Source organism: Furipterus horrens, unplaced genomic scaffold (genome assembly GCF_987537825.1).
Source record: "Furipterus horrens unplaced genomic scaffold, mFurHor1.1.pri manual_scaffold_1, whole genome shotgun sequence".
Taxonomy (NCBI): Eukaryota; Metazoa; Chordata; class Mammalia; order Chiroptera; family Furipteridae; genus Furipterus; species Furipterus horrens.
In genome coordinates, this window is record NW_028327171.1 from 217,128,668 (window position 1) to 217,144,266 (window position 15,599).

The 15,599-nt window shown below is 62.2% G+C and overlaps 1 protein-coding gene across 2 annotated transcripts; it reads left to right on the top strand.

The window, feature by feature from the left end:
• Positions 1-4,336: 4,336 nt before the first annotated feature.
• On the top strand, positions 4,337-15,306 carry ASB1 (ankyrin repeat and SOCS box containing 1). Of its 2 annotated transcripts, none has more exons than XM_090285243.1 (5): positions 4,337-4,530; positions 6,493-6,639; positions 8,365-8,667; positions 13,721-14,106; positions 15,161-15,306. In XM_090285243.1, the coding sequence occupies exons 1-5, from the start codon at positions 4,370-4,372 to the stop codon at positions 15,286-15,288; spliced, it is 1,125 nt and encodes a 374-aa protein (XP_090141369.1). In that variant the 5' UTR covers positions 4,337-4,369; the 3' UTR covers positions 15,289-15,306. The 2 variants fall into 2 exon arrangements, with proteins under 2 accessions (XP_090141369.1, XP_090141376.1); XM_090285250.1 differs by lacking the exon at positions 4,337-4,530 and adding an exon at positions 4,942-5,056 and having other exon boundaries at positions 6,498-6,639.
• Positions 15,307-15,599: the final 293 nt, after the last annotated feature.

Genomic DNA, 15,599 nt, shown 5'->3' on the forward strand with positions numbered 1-15,599 from the left:
GAGCGCGCTTGCCCACTGGACAGACTACAGCAGAGTGTAAACGGGTGCTTCATATGCACAGGGGGAAGGAGTGTGACCCACTTTGTTGTGTATTTGCTTTATTGCTGTGGTCGGGAGCCAACCCACAATATGGGCCAGGTTGGCCTGTGCTTGTAGGAGGTGCTAACCCTCATCTGAGCCTCCCGCGAGCGCTCACCTTCTGGCGGGTGGAGGCCTTGCCTTGTGCGGGAGAAAACGCAGTACCTTCGAAGGCCCTGAGCGGGACACGGCAAAACGTGTGCGGTGCAGCCTTCGCGTCCAGGCTGACAGTGGGGCCTCCCAGGCCGGGGGCAGCTGACCACGACCAGCCGGCTGGCCAGGGCTCTGTCCCCAAAACGTGACCTGAGAGACGCATGGCGGAGGTGGCTGTTGGCGCTGATGGTCACAGAGGCTCAGGGTGGGGTCTCTGACTCAGTGGGACCCATGCCGGTCACGGGGATGGAAGCTTAGAGAGGGGCGGGCAGAGGAGACCCAGGGAGCTGAGAGTGGCAGACAGAGAGACAGGGCTGCGATCAGGGGAACGGGGGAGACGTGATGGTGACAGGGAGTGGCAGGGAGAGATGAACAGAGAGAAGGGGGACACAGGTGACGTTGGCCCTTCATTACATCTGCAGCGCTTAGGACGTGAGCTCCTCTGTTTGGGGACCGTCACCCACCCCCCTTCATGGGGCCCTTGGCCATCCCTGCACCCGGGACCAGGCACAGCGCCTACACGAGGTGGGCGTTGAGTGACGTGGTCCACTTGTTCAATAACACACCCTGGTGACGGTAGGGGGGAGAGTCAAACTATCTGTGTGACCAGAGACATCTTTCCAGGAAGGGACCTGTCTGCCACTGTAGATAGGGTGGGACAGCCCCTGGCAGTAAGTCAGGGCGACAGACAGGCCATCTATGGGAGGCTGGTGGGGAGCCCAGGAGCCCCGCTGTGGGGAGGGACGGGGCAGGCATCTGGCCAGCTGGTGGTCGGTGGGGGGCTGGAGTGCCAGGGTGGGGGGCATCACGTGTGCAGACGCAGGCTGTAGAACCGAGTGCTGGGAGCAGGGGGTGGGGGAGGCTGGAATGTAAATTTCTTTGTAAAGGACACAACGCCCAGCTAAGGGACACAGGGCGGCCCAGCACCCTTCGGGAGCTGGCAGCCTGGGCTACAGAGAGGGAGTTAACTGGCAGGAAAAATTCACTGATGGCGAAGAGCAGGGGGCAAGGCAGGATGGTGGGGCAGGGTCCCCACTCACGCGCTGGCTTTGAAGCTGGGAGCCCTGCATTCTGGACCCCCCTTGGTCTGGACACACAGAACGGCTGGTCACCCTGAGGTGGGAGTCGCTCTCTAAGGCCTGCCGCTTCCGCTGCGAGGCTGTGAGGCACAGACAGCCCCTGGGGACGCAGGCTCAGGCCTCTCCCTCCTCTGATTCCGAGTACCCTTCCCCCCTCCCCAGGCACAGCACACAGTAGGTGCTCACAGAGGTCTCAGCCAGCTCTGCGCATCCCCCCGCTCCTGGCCTGAGGCTCTGATGGAGGCCGGGCTGGTCAAAATGTTTCAGGGCCAAGCTGGGAGCGCTGGCTGCCCTTGATTTGTGGCCTTCCCCGGGGTAAACCTGAAGAATGGCCCCCACCCCAGCTGCCTCCTGGAGGCCAAGGGCAGAAGAGGGGCGGATGGGGGCAAAGGAGATCTTCCAAAGAGGAGGGAGGCCCGAGGTGTCCTGGGAGCAGCCGCCTCAAATGCAGCGGCCGAGGACCGGAGCTGCCTGTTTTCTGCCCTGCAGGGTGGCCGGCTGGGGCCCGATCCCCGGGGCTGGGCTGTGGGGTCCGCTGCCCGCAGCACCAGCACCCCGGGCTCCGCCAGGCCCCCCTCACGCAGCTGTGCCGCTCAGGCCTCTCGCCGCCCCGCACACCCTGGCGCTGCGCCTGGCTCCCCGCTGCGGGAGGGAACCGCCGGACCGTGGCTCCTGGCCTCCGCAGACCTCCTGCGCCAGAGAACGGGTGTGAACATTCTTGCTATAAAAATTATGTTTAATGAGCATCACTGTGTCTAAATGTCGCACACAGCGGACGGTTTCCTTAAAATGAATGCTTAGAAGAATTTCTAATGAAGGCTTACAAACATTTTATGCCAAACTATGCTCCTGAACGACTGCGCCAGACTCCAAGCGGGGGGTCCCTGGGGGTGCTGGGGGTTTTATTTCGGGGACACAGATGAGAGGGTTGCTATGGGAGAGGCCCGAGCTACCAGATGGCAACAGGGTTCCTGGGGGAGGGGGTGTGATTTTAGGGAGGAAGTGACGGGGGAGGTGGGCAAAGGTGAGGGTGCCGCTGGGGCTTGCAGGGGGGCAGAGACAGCCCCCACTCTGCCTGAGGTGGCACTCGCCCCATGCCTGTCCGGGCTCGTGCTGGTGGCGTGACGGCGCGGGCACACCCCCATTGGCTGCAGGTCACGGGACGGGAATGAGCAGCATCTGCCACTTTCCGTGGGCAGCCCTTTGTTGGTGGGTGTTCTGGGCTTCAAGGCCCCAGAGGAAGTGGGACCCTGGATAGAAGGTGAGGTTCGAGGAGAGGGTGTGAGTCCCGTCTCGGCCACTGGGCGTGCGTTCTGGGCCTGGCACGGAGCCCCCTGATCTCAGGGTCCTGAAAAATGGGGTGGGGTCAGTGCCACTTCCAGGACTTAGGAGGAGGGGGAGGGGCTGTCGTGGACCCACTGGCGCCTCCAGCTCTTCCCCAAGAGACAGGATCCCCAGGGCAGCCTGCCAGCCAGGCACGGGCACCGTGACCTCTGGCCAGGCCACTGAACCCTCCGAGCAAAGGTGCTGAGGATGGGCCATGCGGCTGAAGCCAGAGAGACTGGCTCTCACCTGGCTGCATGTGGAAGTCACCTGGGAGCCGCGAACATCTCTGCGTCCAGGTCCAGGACCTCTGGGGCGGGGAGTGGAAGGCTGGGCTCCCCTCTTCCTGTTGTAGTAATGCAGACATCATAAACTCTACCGTCTCCCCTTTTCCAAGTGCACAATTCCGTACTGTTAGGGAAACCCACGCGGTCGTGCAACCGACCTCCTGAACGTGATCATCTTCCCGACCTGAAACCGTTCATTAAACACCTCCTCTCCTTGTTGGATGCGGCTCAGCGGATTGAGCATGAGCCTGTGACCCGAAAGGTCACTGGTTCGATTCCCAGTCAGGGCACAGGCTTGGGTTTCGGAGGAACGTGCAAGAGGCAGTCAGTCAATGCAACTCTCCCTCCTTCTCCCTCCCTCCCCATCTCTCTAAAAATAAACAAAATCTTTAAAAAAGTAAACAACTCCTCATTCCTGCCCCCCACCCAGCCCCAGGCACCCACCCTTCTATGCATCTGACTAGGTTAGGGACCTCGATGCGTCTGTCCTGCTGGGACTGGCTTGTTCCACTCAGCACAAAGTCCCCGAGGCTCATCTGTGTGGTGGCAGGTGTCCTCCCTTCCTTTCCAAGGCTGAGCCAAGTCCCCTGGTGCGGAGGGACCACATTTGTTCATCCACACTCTGTTGGACCTGGGTTGTTCCCAGGCTAACGTGTTTTTTTATTTTTAAATCTTCACCCGAGGATATGCTTTTATTGATTCAGAGAGAGAGGAATGGGGAGAGCGAGCGAGAGACAGAGACATCGATGTGGCAGAGGCATCCATCTCGGTGGGTTGCCTCCCATTTGCACCTCAGACCAGGGATTTTAACTTGCAACCTCGGCCCGTGTCCTGACCGGGTATTTAACCCGCAGCCTTTTGATGCGTGGGACGATGCTCCAACCAACCGAGCCGCCCCGCCGGGGCCAGGCTCAGGCTCCCAGGTGTTTGTTTGTGCAGCTCCGGTGGGGGCCAGTGGGCAGTACCGTGGGCGTCACCCCGGCCCTAGTGCCAAGGGTGCGCCCTGCTGTTATCAGGTCCAAACAGCGGTGCACGGAGCCCCCCTCCCCCAACCAACGCCCAGCAGAGCCTGCCAAGGTCCACAGCGCGCGCGGTGCCACCCAGGGCGTCGGGCATCTCGGCCGCGGGCACCCAGCCTGGTCTTCTTATCGCAACGCAAGGGCCAGCGGGTCGCGTGCACAGCTGTGAGGGGCTCCGGCCTCACACTCGCCAGGCCCCCCGCCGTACCCCCCGCTCCAGCTCTCGGACCCAGGGCCGCCCCTCGCCTGCCGCGTGCGCCCTCGCTGCCCGTCCACCCGGGCCCTCGGCGCCTCCTCCTGCAGAGGCCAGGCACGCCGTCTGGTCTGCGGGTGGGGAGCGCGGAAGGAGCCAAGGGAAGCCCTGCTTTAGCACCGACCCAGTCCGCAGGGTTCGCCAGCACTTCGTGCACGGAATTTGGGGGGAGCCCTCATGGAGTACCCCATTAAAGAAGCCCAGCGCGGCGGAATCCCTCCACCACAGCCTGCTGCGGGGAACAGAGCTGGAGTCCCGCACCTCCGCGCCCACGCTCGGCGGGGCTGCTCCGAGCGCGGGGCTGCGCGCGGACACGTGGAGCCGGACCACCGCCGCCGGTGCGAACCTTGGGGGGTCCTAACCGCCCCGCGTGGCTGAAGCCGGGTCGGCTCCAGCCCGGGGCCCCGCCCACACCCTCCAGGCGGCGGCCACGCCCTCTCCGTGGGGGCGGGGACGGTCCTGACCAACCGGGACTCCCGGCTTGCGCGTCAGGCTCCGCCCCCGGCGTGCGTGCGTTTCCCAGACGCCCCCGCTGCCTCGGTGCGCGCAGAGCTCGGGCCCCGGGGACCGACCGCGCGCTCCGGCTTCGGCGCTCGCTCGCGCTCCCGTCGGGAAGCGAGGCGGGGCGGGGTCCCCCGCGTCCTGCGCGGGGCTGCGCACGCCCGTGCAGAAGGGGTGCGGCCCCCGGAAGTCGCGCCCCCGACGCGACCCACCTGCCGCGGTGCCGGAAGCGGTCGCTGTCGCGCTGGTTCCGGTCGGCGGGCGCGCTCGGGCCCGGGAGGCGGGCCGCGGACCGGCCGAAGGTCGGAGCGCCCATGGCGGAGGGCGGCGGCCCCGACGGGCGGGCCGGACTGGGGCCCGCAGGTAACGTGCGCGCTGCCGTCCCGCGCGCCGGCTTCCTTCCCCGGGAACCCTGCATCTCACTGCCCGCCCGCCGGGACTGCTCGCCGAGGACGCGGGCCGCGCTCCAGCCTGCGGGCACCGGTCGGGCAAGCCGCCAAGCCGGCCCCGCCGGCGGGCAGGTGCCTCTTCTCCACCCGCACCCGCGGGGCGACCGTCGCCGCGAGCGGTCAGTGACGCAGCGCGGCCCGCGCGGCCCCGCCAGCCGAGGGGCGGCTCTGGCACACTTCGTTCAGGCCGCGGGGACCCACCACCCCGACAGCCGTAGGCCTTAGGGTCTCCCCCTGAAACGCCGCTGCCCTGCACGAGGGGCCCGGCAGGGGCCGGCGCCCCCTAACCTGCGGCGGGGTCCCCTCGCCTGCCGTCGGAGTTTGCCGTGTGTGTCAGCTGCTGTTGCGTGGCCCGGACCTTCCGTGCTCGCGGGCACCTTCCGAGGGAGATCCGCCCCGAGAACGTACCCCTTTCCCAGTAAACCAGGGAGCTGGTGACTCCGCACCAGTTCAGATACGACGTTGCCGTGGAGATCGGTGCGAGTACCGCCCGGCAGCCCTCCTTCCTCCCCCGCAGCCAGCGTTTGGGGAGCACCCAGTCTTGGCTGGACCTGGCTGGGCCTGGGACTCCCAGTGGGCGGGAGCAAGTCAGGCAGAGCCCCTTGCACCCTGGGCTTTGATGCCAGGGACAGCCAGGACCTTGGGGGCTGGGGTGTCATCTCGTGAACGGGGTGGAGTGAGGTGTTCAGGTGGGAAGAGCGGGGTCTGGTGGAAGAAAGGCTGGCGCCGCCTCCCAGACGGGGTCCCGGCGTCCACGCAGCGCTGCTGCTCAGTGTGCTGCAGGTCTGGGGGTGGGAGGGCCCAAGGGATTTGCAATTAATGCCTAAGGGCCAGCCTGCGGGTGCGGTGGGGTGACCCTCGCCCGGCGGCTGCCTGCGGCCTTCTCTGACCTCCTGCTGCCAGGGGACTCCCAGCCCTGGAGCGCAGGGGACGCCTCACCGCCACTGTGCTGTGGCCGGCTTGTGTGCAGCCAGGGACTCAGGAGTGACATCAGCACGGGGCGGGGAAGGGGAGGGACCCTGTGTGGGGTGAGCTTGACGCCTGTGCTTGGTCCCACCCGAATGCGGGCAGTCGGGGCCAGCATCTTTCCCCCACACACCCCTTGTTTTATGTGGGGTCTTCTCTTGGGTGGGTTTGGCTCACTGTCCCCCATCCCACCGACGTTTCGGAAGTTATTCTTCGTGTCACGTTTGGTGTCAGGAATGGGCCGCTTTTATCAGGGAAACTCCCAGTCGTTTTTAGTGCTTTGGGAGTTCCTGATGTCTTCCCAAGAGGGGGGTCGCTGCAGACGGGGCCCCCTCTGGTTCGCGTGGGCCAGCCCCCCGAGCTGACAGGGGCCCCTCTCTCCAGTGCAGGTCCCAATCTGAAGGAGTGGCTGCGGGAGCAGTTCTGCGACCACCCGCTGGAGCACTGCGAGGACACCCGGCTGCACGACGCCGCCTACGTGGGGGACCTGCAGACCCTCCGGAGCCTGCTGCAGGAGGAGGGCTACCGCAGGTGGGGGCGCTGTCTGGTGTGCCGCGAAGGGCCGGGGGCCCTCTGGCTTCAGGGGATGGGGAACGCAGGAGCCCAGGGAGCCTGGGCAGCCCCGTAGGACACGGCCAATCCTGTGGGCAGGGAGACCCGAGTGCAAGCCCAGCTCTGTCACTTGACCTTGATGTTTTCTGGCAGCCGCTGGCCTGTCTCGGTGCCAGCTTCCTCGATGTTACTGAGTGGCACTGTCACTCTCTCCAGGAGTGGGTGGCCCTGCCCCTTTGAACAGCCCCGTGGCTCTTTATCCTAAACTGTGTTCGTAAATCAGGCTTCCTTGTTTGTTTTCTGCTGGTGTCCCCGGGGTCCCACCTCCTGATGGACCACACGTGACCTCGTTCCTGGTGTGCTGTTGTCGGCTCCTCAGGTCTCCGGGCAGCGGCCTCCAAGGCCTGGGGACGGCTGCCTGTCGTGCCGGCGTGCGCGCTGGGGGCTCAGCGTCCTGCCCGCTCTGCTCCAGCGCCCCGCCGGTTCTCCTGCCCAGGCCGCCGGCCCTGCCAGAGCGGCTGCAGTCCTTCCTTCGCAGCAGCGGGACTTGCTGTCCCTTCTCCCGACCTGGGGCACCTGGGAGAGCTCGAGTCTTCTCCCTGGGGTGCTTTCTGATGGCTCGTGTGTCTCAGACTGGAGTCCCAGCTAGATTCAAAACTCCGCACCTGGGACCGCACCCCGCTTTTCCTGTCTTCCTGTTCCCCCCCAGGGCTGGGCTGGCAGCGGGTTGAGAGAAGAGAGGCCTGTGTGTGGCCAGGACCGCCTTTGTGGCCAGTCCCCAAGGGGGCTTTCTGACGCTGCAGGGGTGGGACTCTTTCTGCTTCTCCGGTGCTGTCGTAGTGTTCTTCCTTCAGAGCAGGTGCCAGTGTCTACAAGAAGCTCTTAAACGTCCTCAGGGATTGTCACAGGGCGTCAGAGGGCTCCACACGCACATTAATGTGAATGACACACGCCCCGAGGAAACCCTGAGTGCCTGTGTAACCGGGGGGTACAGTCAGCAGAATGAGAGAGCTCAGCTGGGTCTTAGACCAAGGAGTTTATTTTTCTCATTTTTTAAACTGTCCTATTACAGTTGTCCCATTTGCCCCTCCCTGCTCTCCCCTGCCCCCGCCTCCCGGCTCCCACAGTCAGTCCCCACCCTGTTGTCTAGACCAAGGGTTTTTATAGTGCTTTTCCGAGTACTTACTGTATTTTCTTCTTTTTATACTCAGGTAGAGTGAATCTTCTGTTTCTTTTTTCTTTTAATTTAATTTTTAGCTGTATTTAATTTTTTTATAAAGTTATAGACATGGTTTTATTTTATTATTATTGTTTTCTGAGCTATCACTTATATTTAGCGAGAGGGGAAGGGAAGGAGAAAAAGAGGGAGAGAAACATCACTGTGTGGTTGCCGCTTGCGTGCCCCCAACTGGGGACCTGGCCCGCAGCCCAGGCACGTGCCCTGACTGGGAATCGAACCTGTGACCCTTTGGTTCCCAGGCCGGCGCTCCATCCGCTGAGCCACAGCCGCTAAGGCGGGTTTCCTTTTTGTCGAATGGGCTCCTCGTTGCCGTGCTGCCACGCGCCGGGGCCCCGCCAGATGAGCACACGCGGGCGCACTGCGGAGGCGCAGGGTGCCTCCTCCGAGCTTGCCCCGGCTCTCCGTCCCCCACCTGGTCGGCCTCCCGCTGTGCCCTCATGCGGGGCCCCTGTGCTCTCTCGTAGCCGCATCAATGAGAAGTCGGTCTGGTGCTGCGGCTGGCTGCCCTGCACCCCGCTGCGCATCGCGGCCACCGCGGGCCACGGCAACTGTGTGGACTTCCTGATCCGGAAGGGCGCGGAGGTGGACCTGGTGGACGTGAAGGGACAGACGGCCCTGTACGTGGCCGTGGTGAACGGGCACCTGGAGAGCGCCCAGATCCTCCTCGAGGCCGGCGCCGACCCCAATGGCAGCCGGCACCACCGCAGCACGCCCGTCTACCACGCCTCCCGCGTGGGCAGGGCGGACATCCTGCAGGCGCTCATCAGGTGGGCGACGGGCCTGGGGCGGGGGCTCCGCGGGGCTGCCCCGGGCCTCGTGCCCTGCTTTCCACGTTGGCTTCCTCTCTCAGAGTAGACTTGCTGGAGGATTTGTCTACTTTGTTAGCCTTTTTAAAGAGCTGCTTAGCTTTTTCGTTCTCCCTTGTTTTCTTTTTTTACTGAGTCACTGCTATTATTTCTCTATTTTAAAAATATTTTCCTTAATTTTTTTCATAACTTTTGAGTTGAGTGCTTATTCACTTTTCTTGATTAATAATGTAAATATTCAAGGTTATTAATTTACCTTTGCATGTAGCTTTGGCCACACCCGCAAAGTTACCTACTAAGTTTTTCCTCATTTTTAAGTGGGTAAAGTTGAAGTTGATTACTTCTTTGTTCTTACACTTACGCAGGAAGAAGTTTTACCTAGTTTATTACATTGCGTTCACATAATAGGACCCATCTCAGTTCCATTTTAGGGACCCTTTGAGTTAAAAGCCCTGTTTCTGTTCCTGTCAGGCCACCTGAGTGTGGTGCTTGTTTGCACAGGGCACCACGTTCTTCTTTTTGATGTTTTTAACCATCGGATCTGCCCCAATTTCAGAGACTCTCTTAGTCTCTGGTCACTGGTGTGATTTGTGTGCCCCTGTGGTTCTGGTAGTTTTGTTTTCTGTATCTTGATCCTAATTTAGCTCATGAAGTTCTTGCTTATCGATCATGCTCGTTGTCAAAACAAAGGGTCTTTTGAATGAAAAACCTGGTGGTTTCCTTGGAGGCTCGTCACCTGTCGCTGTGAAGCTGCTGGATGGGGCCCTCCCGGGTCAGGTAGTTCTCTGGTGCCCACCTTTATTCCTGGGCTGTCTGGGACTCTGTTTTTATTTTACTTTTATCTTTTTAAGATTTTATTTACTTGGGTGGGTAGAAAGAGAGGGAGAGAAACATCAGTGTGCGAGAGATGCACCCATCGGTGGCCTCTCGCACGCCCCGATCCAGGGACCTGACCCACATCCCTGGCACATGCTCTGCCTGGGAATCGAACCAGCGACCTTTCGCTTTGCAGGTCAGCACTCAGTCCACTGAGCCACACAGCCAGGGCTGGGATTCTTTGTTTTTAACGCCATTCACATTGCTGTAGCTGCTGTTAGGTCTCTTTCTGCTACCTCCGTTTTATCCCTTTGTTCCACGGTCTGTGCCTTCTTTGCTTCCCTTTCCAGGGTTCTGGGTGGTGTGTGGTCTTGTTCTAGTTGGACGTCTGGTGACCTTTTCCCCTTGTTTGAGTTGGGTCACATTTCCCTGTCCAGCTTCCAGAGGCTTCTGGCCGCCTCCCTCGCTCAGGAGGCAGTGCCCTTGGGGTGGGCAGGGCGCGCTGCAGGTGGCCAAGGGCTGGGGAAGGCTTGCGTGGCAGGTGGCAGGGGGTGCGTGGTCCGAGGAGCAGGGACCCGGTGTACCCCTTGCCAAGCACAGAACATGGTTTTGAGAATACAGTTATCCCATCAGGAGCTTTTATGTCCTGAGTGGCTGGGACGCTGGCTTCCAGAAGGGTGGGTGGGGTCGTGGGGTTGTCGTATGAGAGGGCGACAAAGTTGGGGTTCCTGGCCTGATAACCTAAGCCCCATAGTTCCGCCTCTTGGAGAAGGTAACTCACTGTGAACCTGGAAATGTTTCTGAGTAGGACTAATCGGTGACATTTCATCTCGGCTCCAGAAACCCCTTGGGCATTTCATTCGGTTGTGGTCCGGCCTGACTCAGAGGTACGCACGGTGCCCTCCTGGAGACACGGCATCGAGACTTGTGCCCCGGGGACACTGCCGGGCAGGGAGGTCCCGAGAACACGCATCCCCACGTTGGAGAGTGTTGTATGTCTGAGTGGTCAGGCGGCTGGCTGGGGAGCGGGCACGAGGGGCTGGCGCCGTGGGAGCACCCCGCCTTCTCCCGCCCTGCCCCGACGCGGGCGCTCCAGTCACTGTGTGACGCACGTACCGTGTGGTGGCCTCGTCGACACTACTCAGAGTCCCCCCCCCCTTTTCTTGCATGTTTCACCATTGGCTCTGCAGAGAACCTCCCTTTTGTTCTTTATAAATTCCCCTGATACGTGTGGGTGATGTTTTTGAAAAAGAGGTCAGGGCAGTGTTTCTCTGTGTGCAGAAGTTACCCTGATTTCCTGAGCTGCCCCAGGGGTTCCGTGCTGGTGATGTGAAAAGCGGTGGGAAGTTTTGGAAGGTCTGCAGGATGGAAATGAACTGGCTCTCATCCCGTGCATTTTTATGAGTGGACGCAGGCGTCATATTGCCCGAAATTACAGCCGTTTTGGAAGACAGACCCCGAGGAACGAGGGAAGAACTGTCAGTGCCTGAAATCCAGCCTCCTTGCCTTGACTGGCTGAGCGTGTGAGGTGACATGTCTGCTGGTCTTGGTGTGTGTTCTGAAATGTCTCCTCGTCCCTCCCAGGGTGTCTGGGGGCGGAGGGAGGGGCACGCAGGTGACGTTCGCATCCACGGTGCCGGACCTGCTGCACGGTGGCAGCAGAGGGGGCTGGGGGTCCCGTGAGCACACACACAGTGCGTGCCATGCCCGTGCTCCCCGGGGACACGTGGACCCCCGCGGGCCCCGCACGACTGGGGTCTGTGACGGCGGGCCAGCCATTGGGGGGAGGCACGGGAAGCGGTGCTGTCCCTCTGCCCCGTCCTCATCGCTGCCTGCAAACTCCACGTCCTAGTTCTGGTGGAATGTGGTGGAGAAGCCTGGGGGGCTGGCAGGACCGGCTCAGGTCCCCGTGCGCTGGCCCGCGGGCAGGTCCCGGCTCGAGTCCGGCCCTGCGTCTTTGCCGGGCGGAGTGAGGCTGCGCCTCCCGCTGCGTTCTGTCGGGCGCCCGTGGTGTCGGGCTCACGTTACCACCATCCACCGCGATCGATGTGGTGTCTGCCAGGGTTTCCCCCGCGAGCTCACTCGTTTCCCCTCCGTGGGCGGTGGGTTTCCGTGGAGGGGCACGCGCGTCTTCTGTTCCTCACCATGCTTCTGCTGTGTTCACATTAGACGTGTTTCCCTTCGCCCTGGGAGCTGTTACTAGTTAACTACGTTGTTAATTATTTTGGTGCTCAGATTGTCTGGGCTCGGGCCCGGGAGCCCCGTGAAGCCGGCCCTGTGCCTTCTGTCCCGTCCGTGTTCTTTGCGTGTTCCCCACTCGCTCACGTGACAAGATTTCCTGGGCTTGTCCTTTCTCCTCAGCCCTGGGACCAGCGGTTTCTCCGGGTGTCCTGGCTGCCTTCCGTGGAGAAGGTGTCAGGGACAGGGCAGCCACAGGGAGTCTGGGGGTCGCTGCTCGCAGGCCCTCCTGCTGCACGGAGCTCAGGCAATGCGCACAGGCTCGCGGCCCGGTGCCTTGGGCCCCTCCGCTGCACAGACCTGTCACTCTGTCCCAGCAGCGGCAGGCCTTGGGTCCTGGTGTTAGCGTACGGACTCACATGGCGGTCCCCGGCAGGGAGCCGGTTTCCTCCCGCCGCTGCCCCCCGTGCCGGCCCGGCCCACAGGCCCCTGCCCGTCGCCCCCCCTCGCGCTGTGGGCGGCGGCCCCTGCTTGCAGTGGAACGACCCAGATGGGCAGCTTGTGCTCGGCCTTGGAAAGCTGGCTGCCTGATAGGAGTGTCCCTGAGAGCAGTGACAAGGGCCCGTCCCAGGTGGGGCCCTGAAGGCGCTCCCGTGTGTGAATCGTTCCTCACGCCCAGCCGTCATGGCTGTCATAGCTGTCACTGGGAGTGACAAGAGGCTCCTGACAGCTACCGACCTTCGCTCAGGGACCCATCCGTGAGGATGCCCCCCACCCTGGGGGCCGCAGGAGCCCCCTGCTGGCGAGCTGTGTTTCCGTCCTGGCCGGACGGTGCCCCAGAGGCACAGCTGGGTTCTGGTGGCCTTTCCGCCCCCGGGTCCAGGGCTTGCGCTTCCTGACTTCACAATGTACGGGTCCGGCCAGAAGAGGCTGACGGCTGTGAGCCCGCGAGACACAGCTCTTGTGTTACTTACCAATTGCTGCGTTACTGCAGCGTCACTGCAGAGCTGCTCGTGCCCACCCTCTGTGTGTGCGTGGTTTAAGTCAAGTCTACAAGTGAAAGGGCAGCAGGGTTAGGGGCGCCGACCCCCGCGCGGTTTGAAGTCCGCGTGTAACTTCTGAGTCCTCTAAACCTTGACTGTGGTCGCCCCTCGGCACCCCTGGGGGCGGGTCCCAGGACCCCCGCAGATGCCAAAGTCTGTGGGTATAAAATGGCATAGAACCGCGCACAGTGGGCCGTCACAGCCGAGACTCCTGCCCACAATCGAAAGGCTGTTTCCCAACCGCGGTGGGTTGGACCTGTAGCCGCCAAGCCCGGGAAGCAGAGGGCTGACGGGGACCCGGCCTGCAACCCGGCCGTGCGCCCTGACTGGGAATTGAACCGCTGACCCTTTGACTCACAGGCTGGTGCCCCTGCCACGGAGTCCCACCAGCCAGGGTTTCACTGAGTGTTTTTAAACGTGCGTAAGCATGGAGTTTTATCATAGGCCTTTTTCTTTTTTATTTATTTATTTTGCATCTACAGAGATAATCATGATTTTTCCCTGGGTTCTCGGAGTCACAGTTTCTAATATTGGAACGACCCTTCCCTTCTTACAGCGGCCCCCAAGGTCCCGCGCGTCACTCTCAGCGTTTGGGGTCTTCTCTGCTAATGTTTTAGCGACAGCCAAGTTGAGACTTGGAAGTGAAATTAGTTGGTGGTTTTTCCTTTACTGTGTGGCCTTTGTCAGGGTTCGGGATTGTTGTTTTGGGATCTAAGATAAATCTGGAAGTTTTCCCTTTAATGGGCTAAGTAATGGGATTGTCACGTCTTTAAGGATTTGGAAGACCTGCCCCTGGACCTTGCGAGCGGGTTGCCAGCGCTTGCCCGCTGCTCGCGTGCCGGACGTAAGGAGACGGCTGTGCTTGGGTGTCTCCCATGGGCCCAGTGCTCAGGGGGCTCGCCCGTCTCCTGGGCGCTGCGGGCGTCCGCTGATGCCGCCAGTCTCTCCGGGCCTGATGTCCCTGTGTGTCCCTGCAGGTACGGGGCAGACGTTGACATCAACCACCACGTGATCCCTGACATCCGGCCCCCCTTCTCCCGGCGCCTCACCTCGCTGGTGGTCTGCCCCTTGTACATCAGCGCGGCCTACCACAACCTGCAGTGCTTCCGGCTGCTGCTGCAGGCGGGGGCGAACCCCGACTTCAACTGCAACGGGCCCGTGAACACGCAGGGCTTCTGCAGGGGCTCGCCCGGCTGCGTCATGGACGCCGTCCTGCGGCACGGCTGCGAGGCGGCCTTCGTGAGCCTGCTCATAGACTTCGGCGCCAACCTGAGCTTGGTGACGTGGGAGTCCCTGGGCCCGGAGGCCAGGGGCCGGAGGAAGGTGGACCCGGAGGCGCTGCAGCTCTTCAGAGAGGCCAGGAGTAAGTGGCCGAGGCCGGTGCCGACGCGTTCTGTTCGGGTCGTTGGAATGAATCAAGTGGATGCAATTTAGAAGCCCCCCCGACTCAGCGCCTGGTCAGAGTCTGCAGTTAGGGGAGGGGCTTTCCAGAATGGCCTTCCAGAGTAGTCTTCTGCTTCAGATCCCTAGGTGCCAGTCCTGGTTGCCAGGAAGTCTGCATGGTACATGTTCTCAGGGTTCCTGAGGCCGTGCCCTGTTGCCCTTTGCTCCGCTTTGTGACTCCAGGTTCATTGATTTCCGCTTGATTTTTAAATGTTTGCCTTCAACACATCGCAAGCCCATCTTCTAGGGCCCCCACTTTCCTTTCCTTGGCTTGGGACTGTGTGATGAGAAGTCTCATTTCTGTTAGAATGGGGCTGCAGTTGGCTTGTGTAGGCACCAGGGATTTGCTAATGAAGAAACACATCGCTAGGCAGAGAATTTGCCGCCCACGGGGCGGGTTGGCAGAGTCTCTATGACTCAGAAGTCCATGTCCAGCAAGCTGTGCAGGCCGCTGTCCCCTCTGCCCGCCTGCTGCCACCTGTGTTCTGAGGGTGTCCAAGCGGATGGCTCACAGCTTGTGTCTCTTGCTGCTTCTCCCGAGCAGCTGTCAGCGCGCCCCCCTGGGCTGCACCCCTGGACTCAGCGGGTGGGTAGTGGGAGCCGACATGGTAGGGGGAGCCGCCGGGGCTCCTGCCCACTGCACAGGGCAGGGCGTGGCGAGGCTGTGCCGGCCGGGGCGACGTTGCGGCCTGCCCCCCACATTGCTGGGCCCAGCTTTCCCGGACCCCCGCGGGCTCCTGGGGTGGGCCAAGGGCAGTGGGTGGTCGGTCATGCCTTTCGGGGCTTTTGAGTCAGCTCTTCCCTGTTTGGGGCACTACACACAGACGAGGGGGCGCTGTCCCGTGAGCAGGGCTCGCGCTCTAGAGCTGGGCAGCTGGCCGTGACCCTCCGAGCCGCTTGGCGGCCTTCGGTCCTCAGAGTCAGGAGAGGAATTAACCCCTGCCCGTCTCTCCCCTTCTTCCCACGGTGTCCAGGTGTCCCCAGGGCCTTGCTGAACCTGTGCCGCGTGGCCGTGAGAAGAGCTCTTGGCAAACGCCGACTGCATCTGATCCCCTCGCTGCCCCTGCCGGAGCCCATCAAGAGGTTCCTGCTGTACGAGTAGCGGCGGCGGCAGCACCGGCGGCGGCAGCACCGGCGGCAGTGCGGAGGTGCCGCGGTGCCGCTGGGCCAGCGTCCGGCCCCTGGAGCCACACACCCTGCGCCGCCTCCGTCTCTGGCTGCTGGGGCGGGCGACATCGTGATTCCACCTCAGGGGTCATCAGCCGGAGGCTCGCGCAGATCCAACTTCTGTTCCCCCTCCGTGTCTGTCTGGGGTCCCACCGTCGCACACGAGCGAGGGGCCGCGTGCGGGTGCGGGAGCGGCTGCGGGCGGAGGCCATGGAGACACGGCACGTTCCAGGCTGTGCTTCTGTT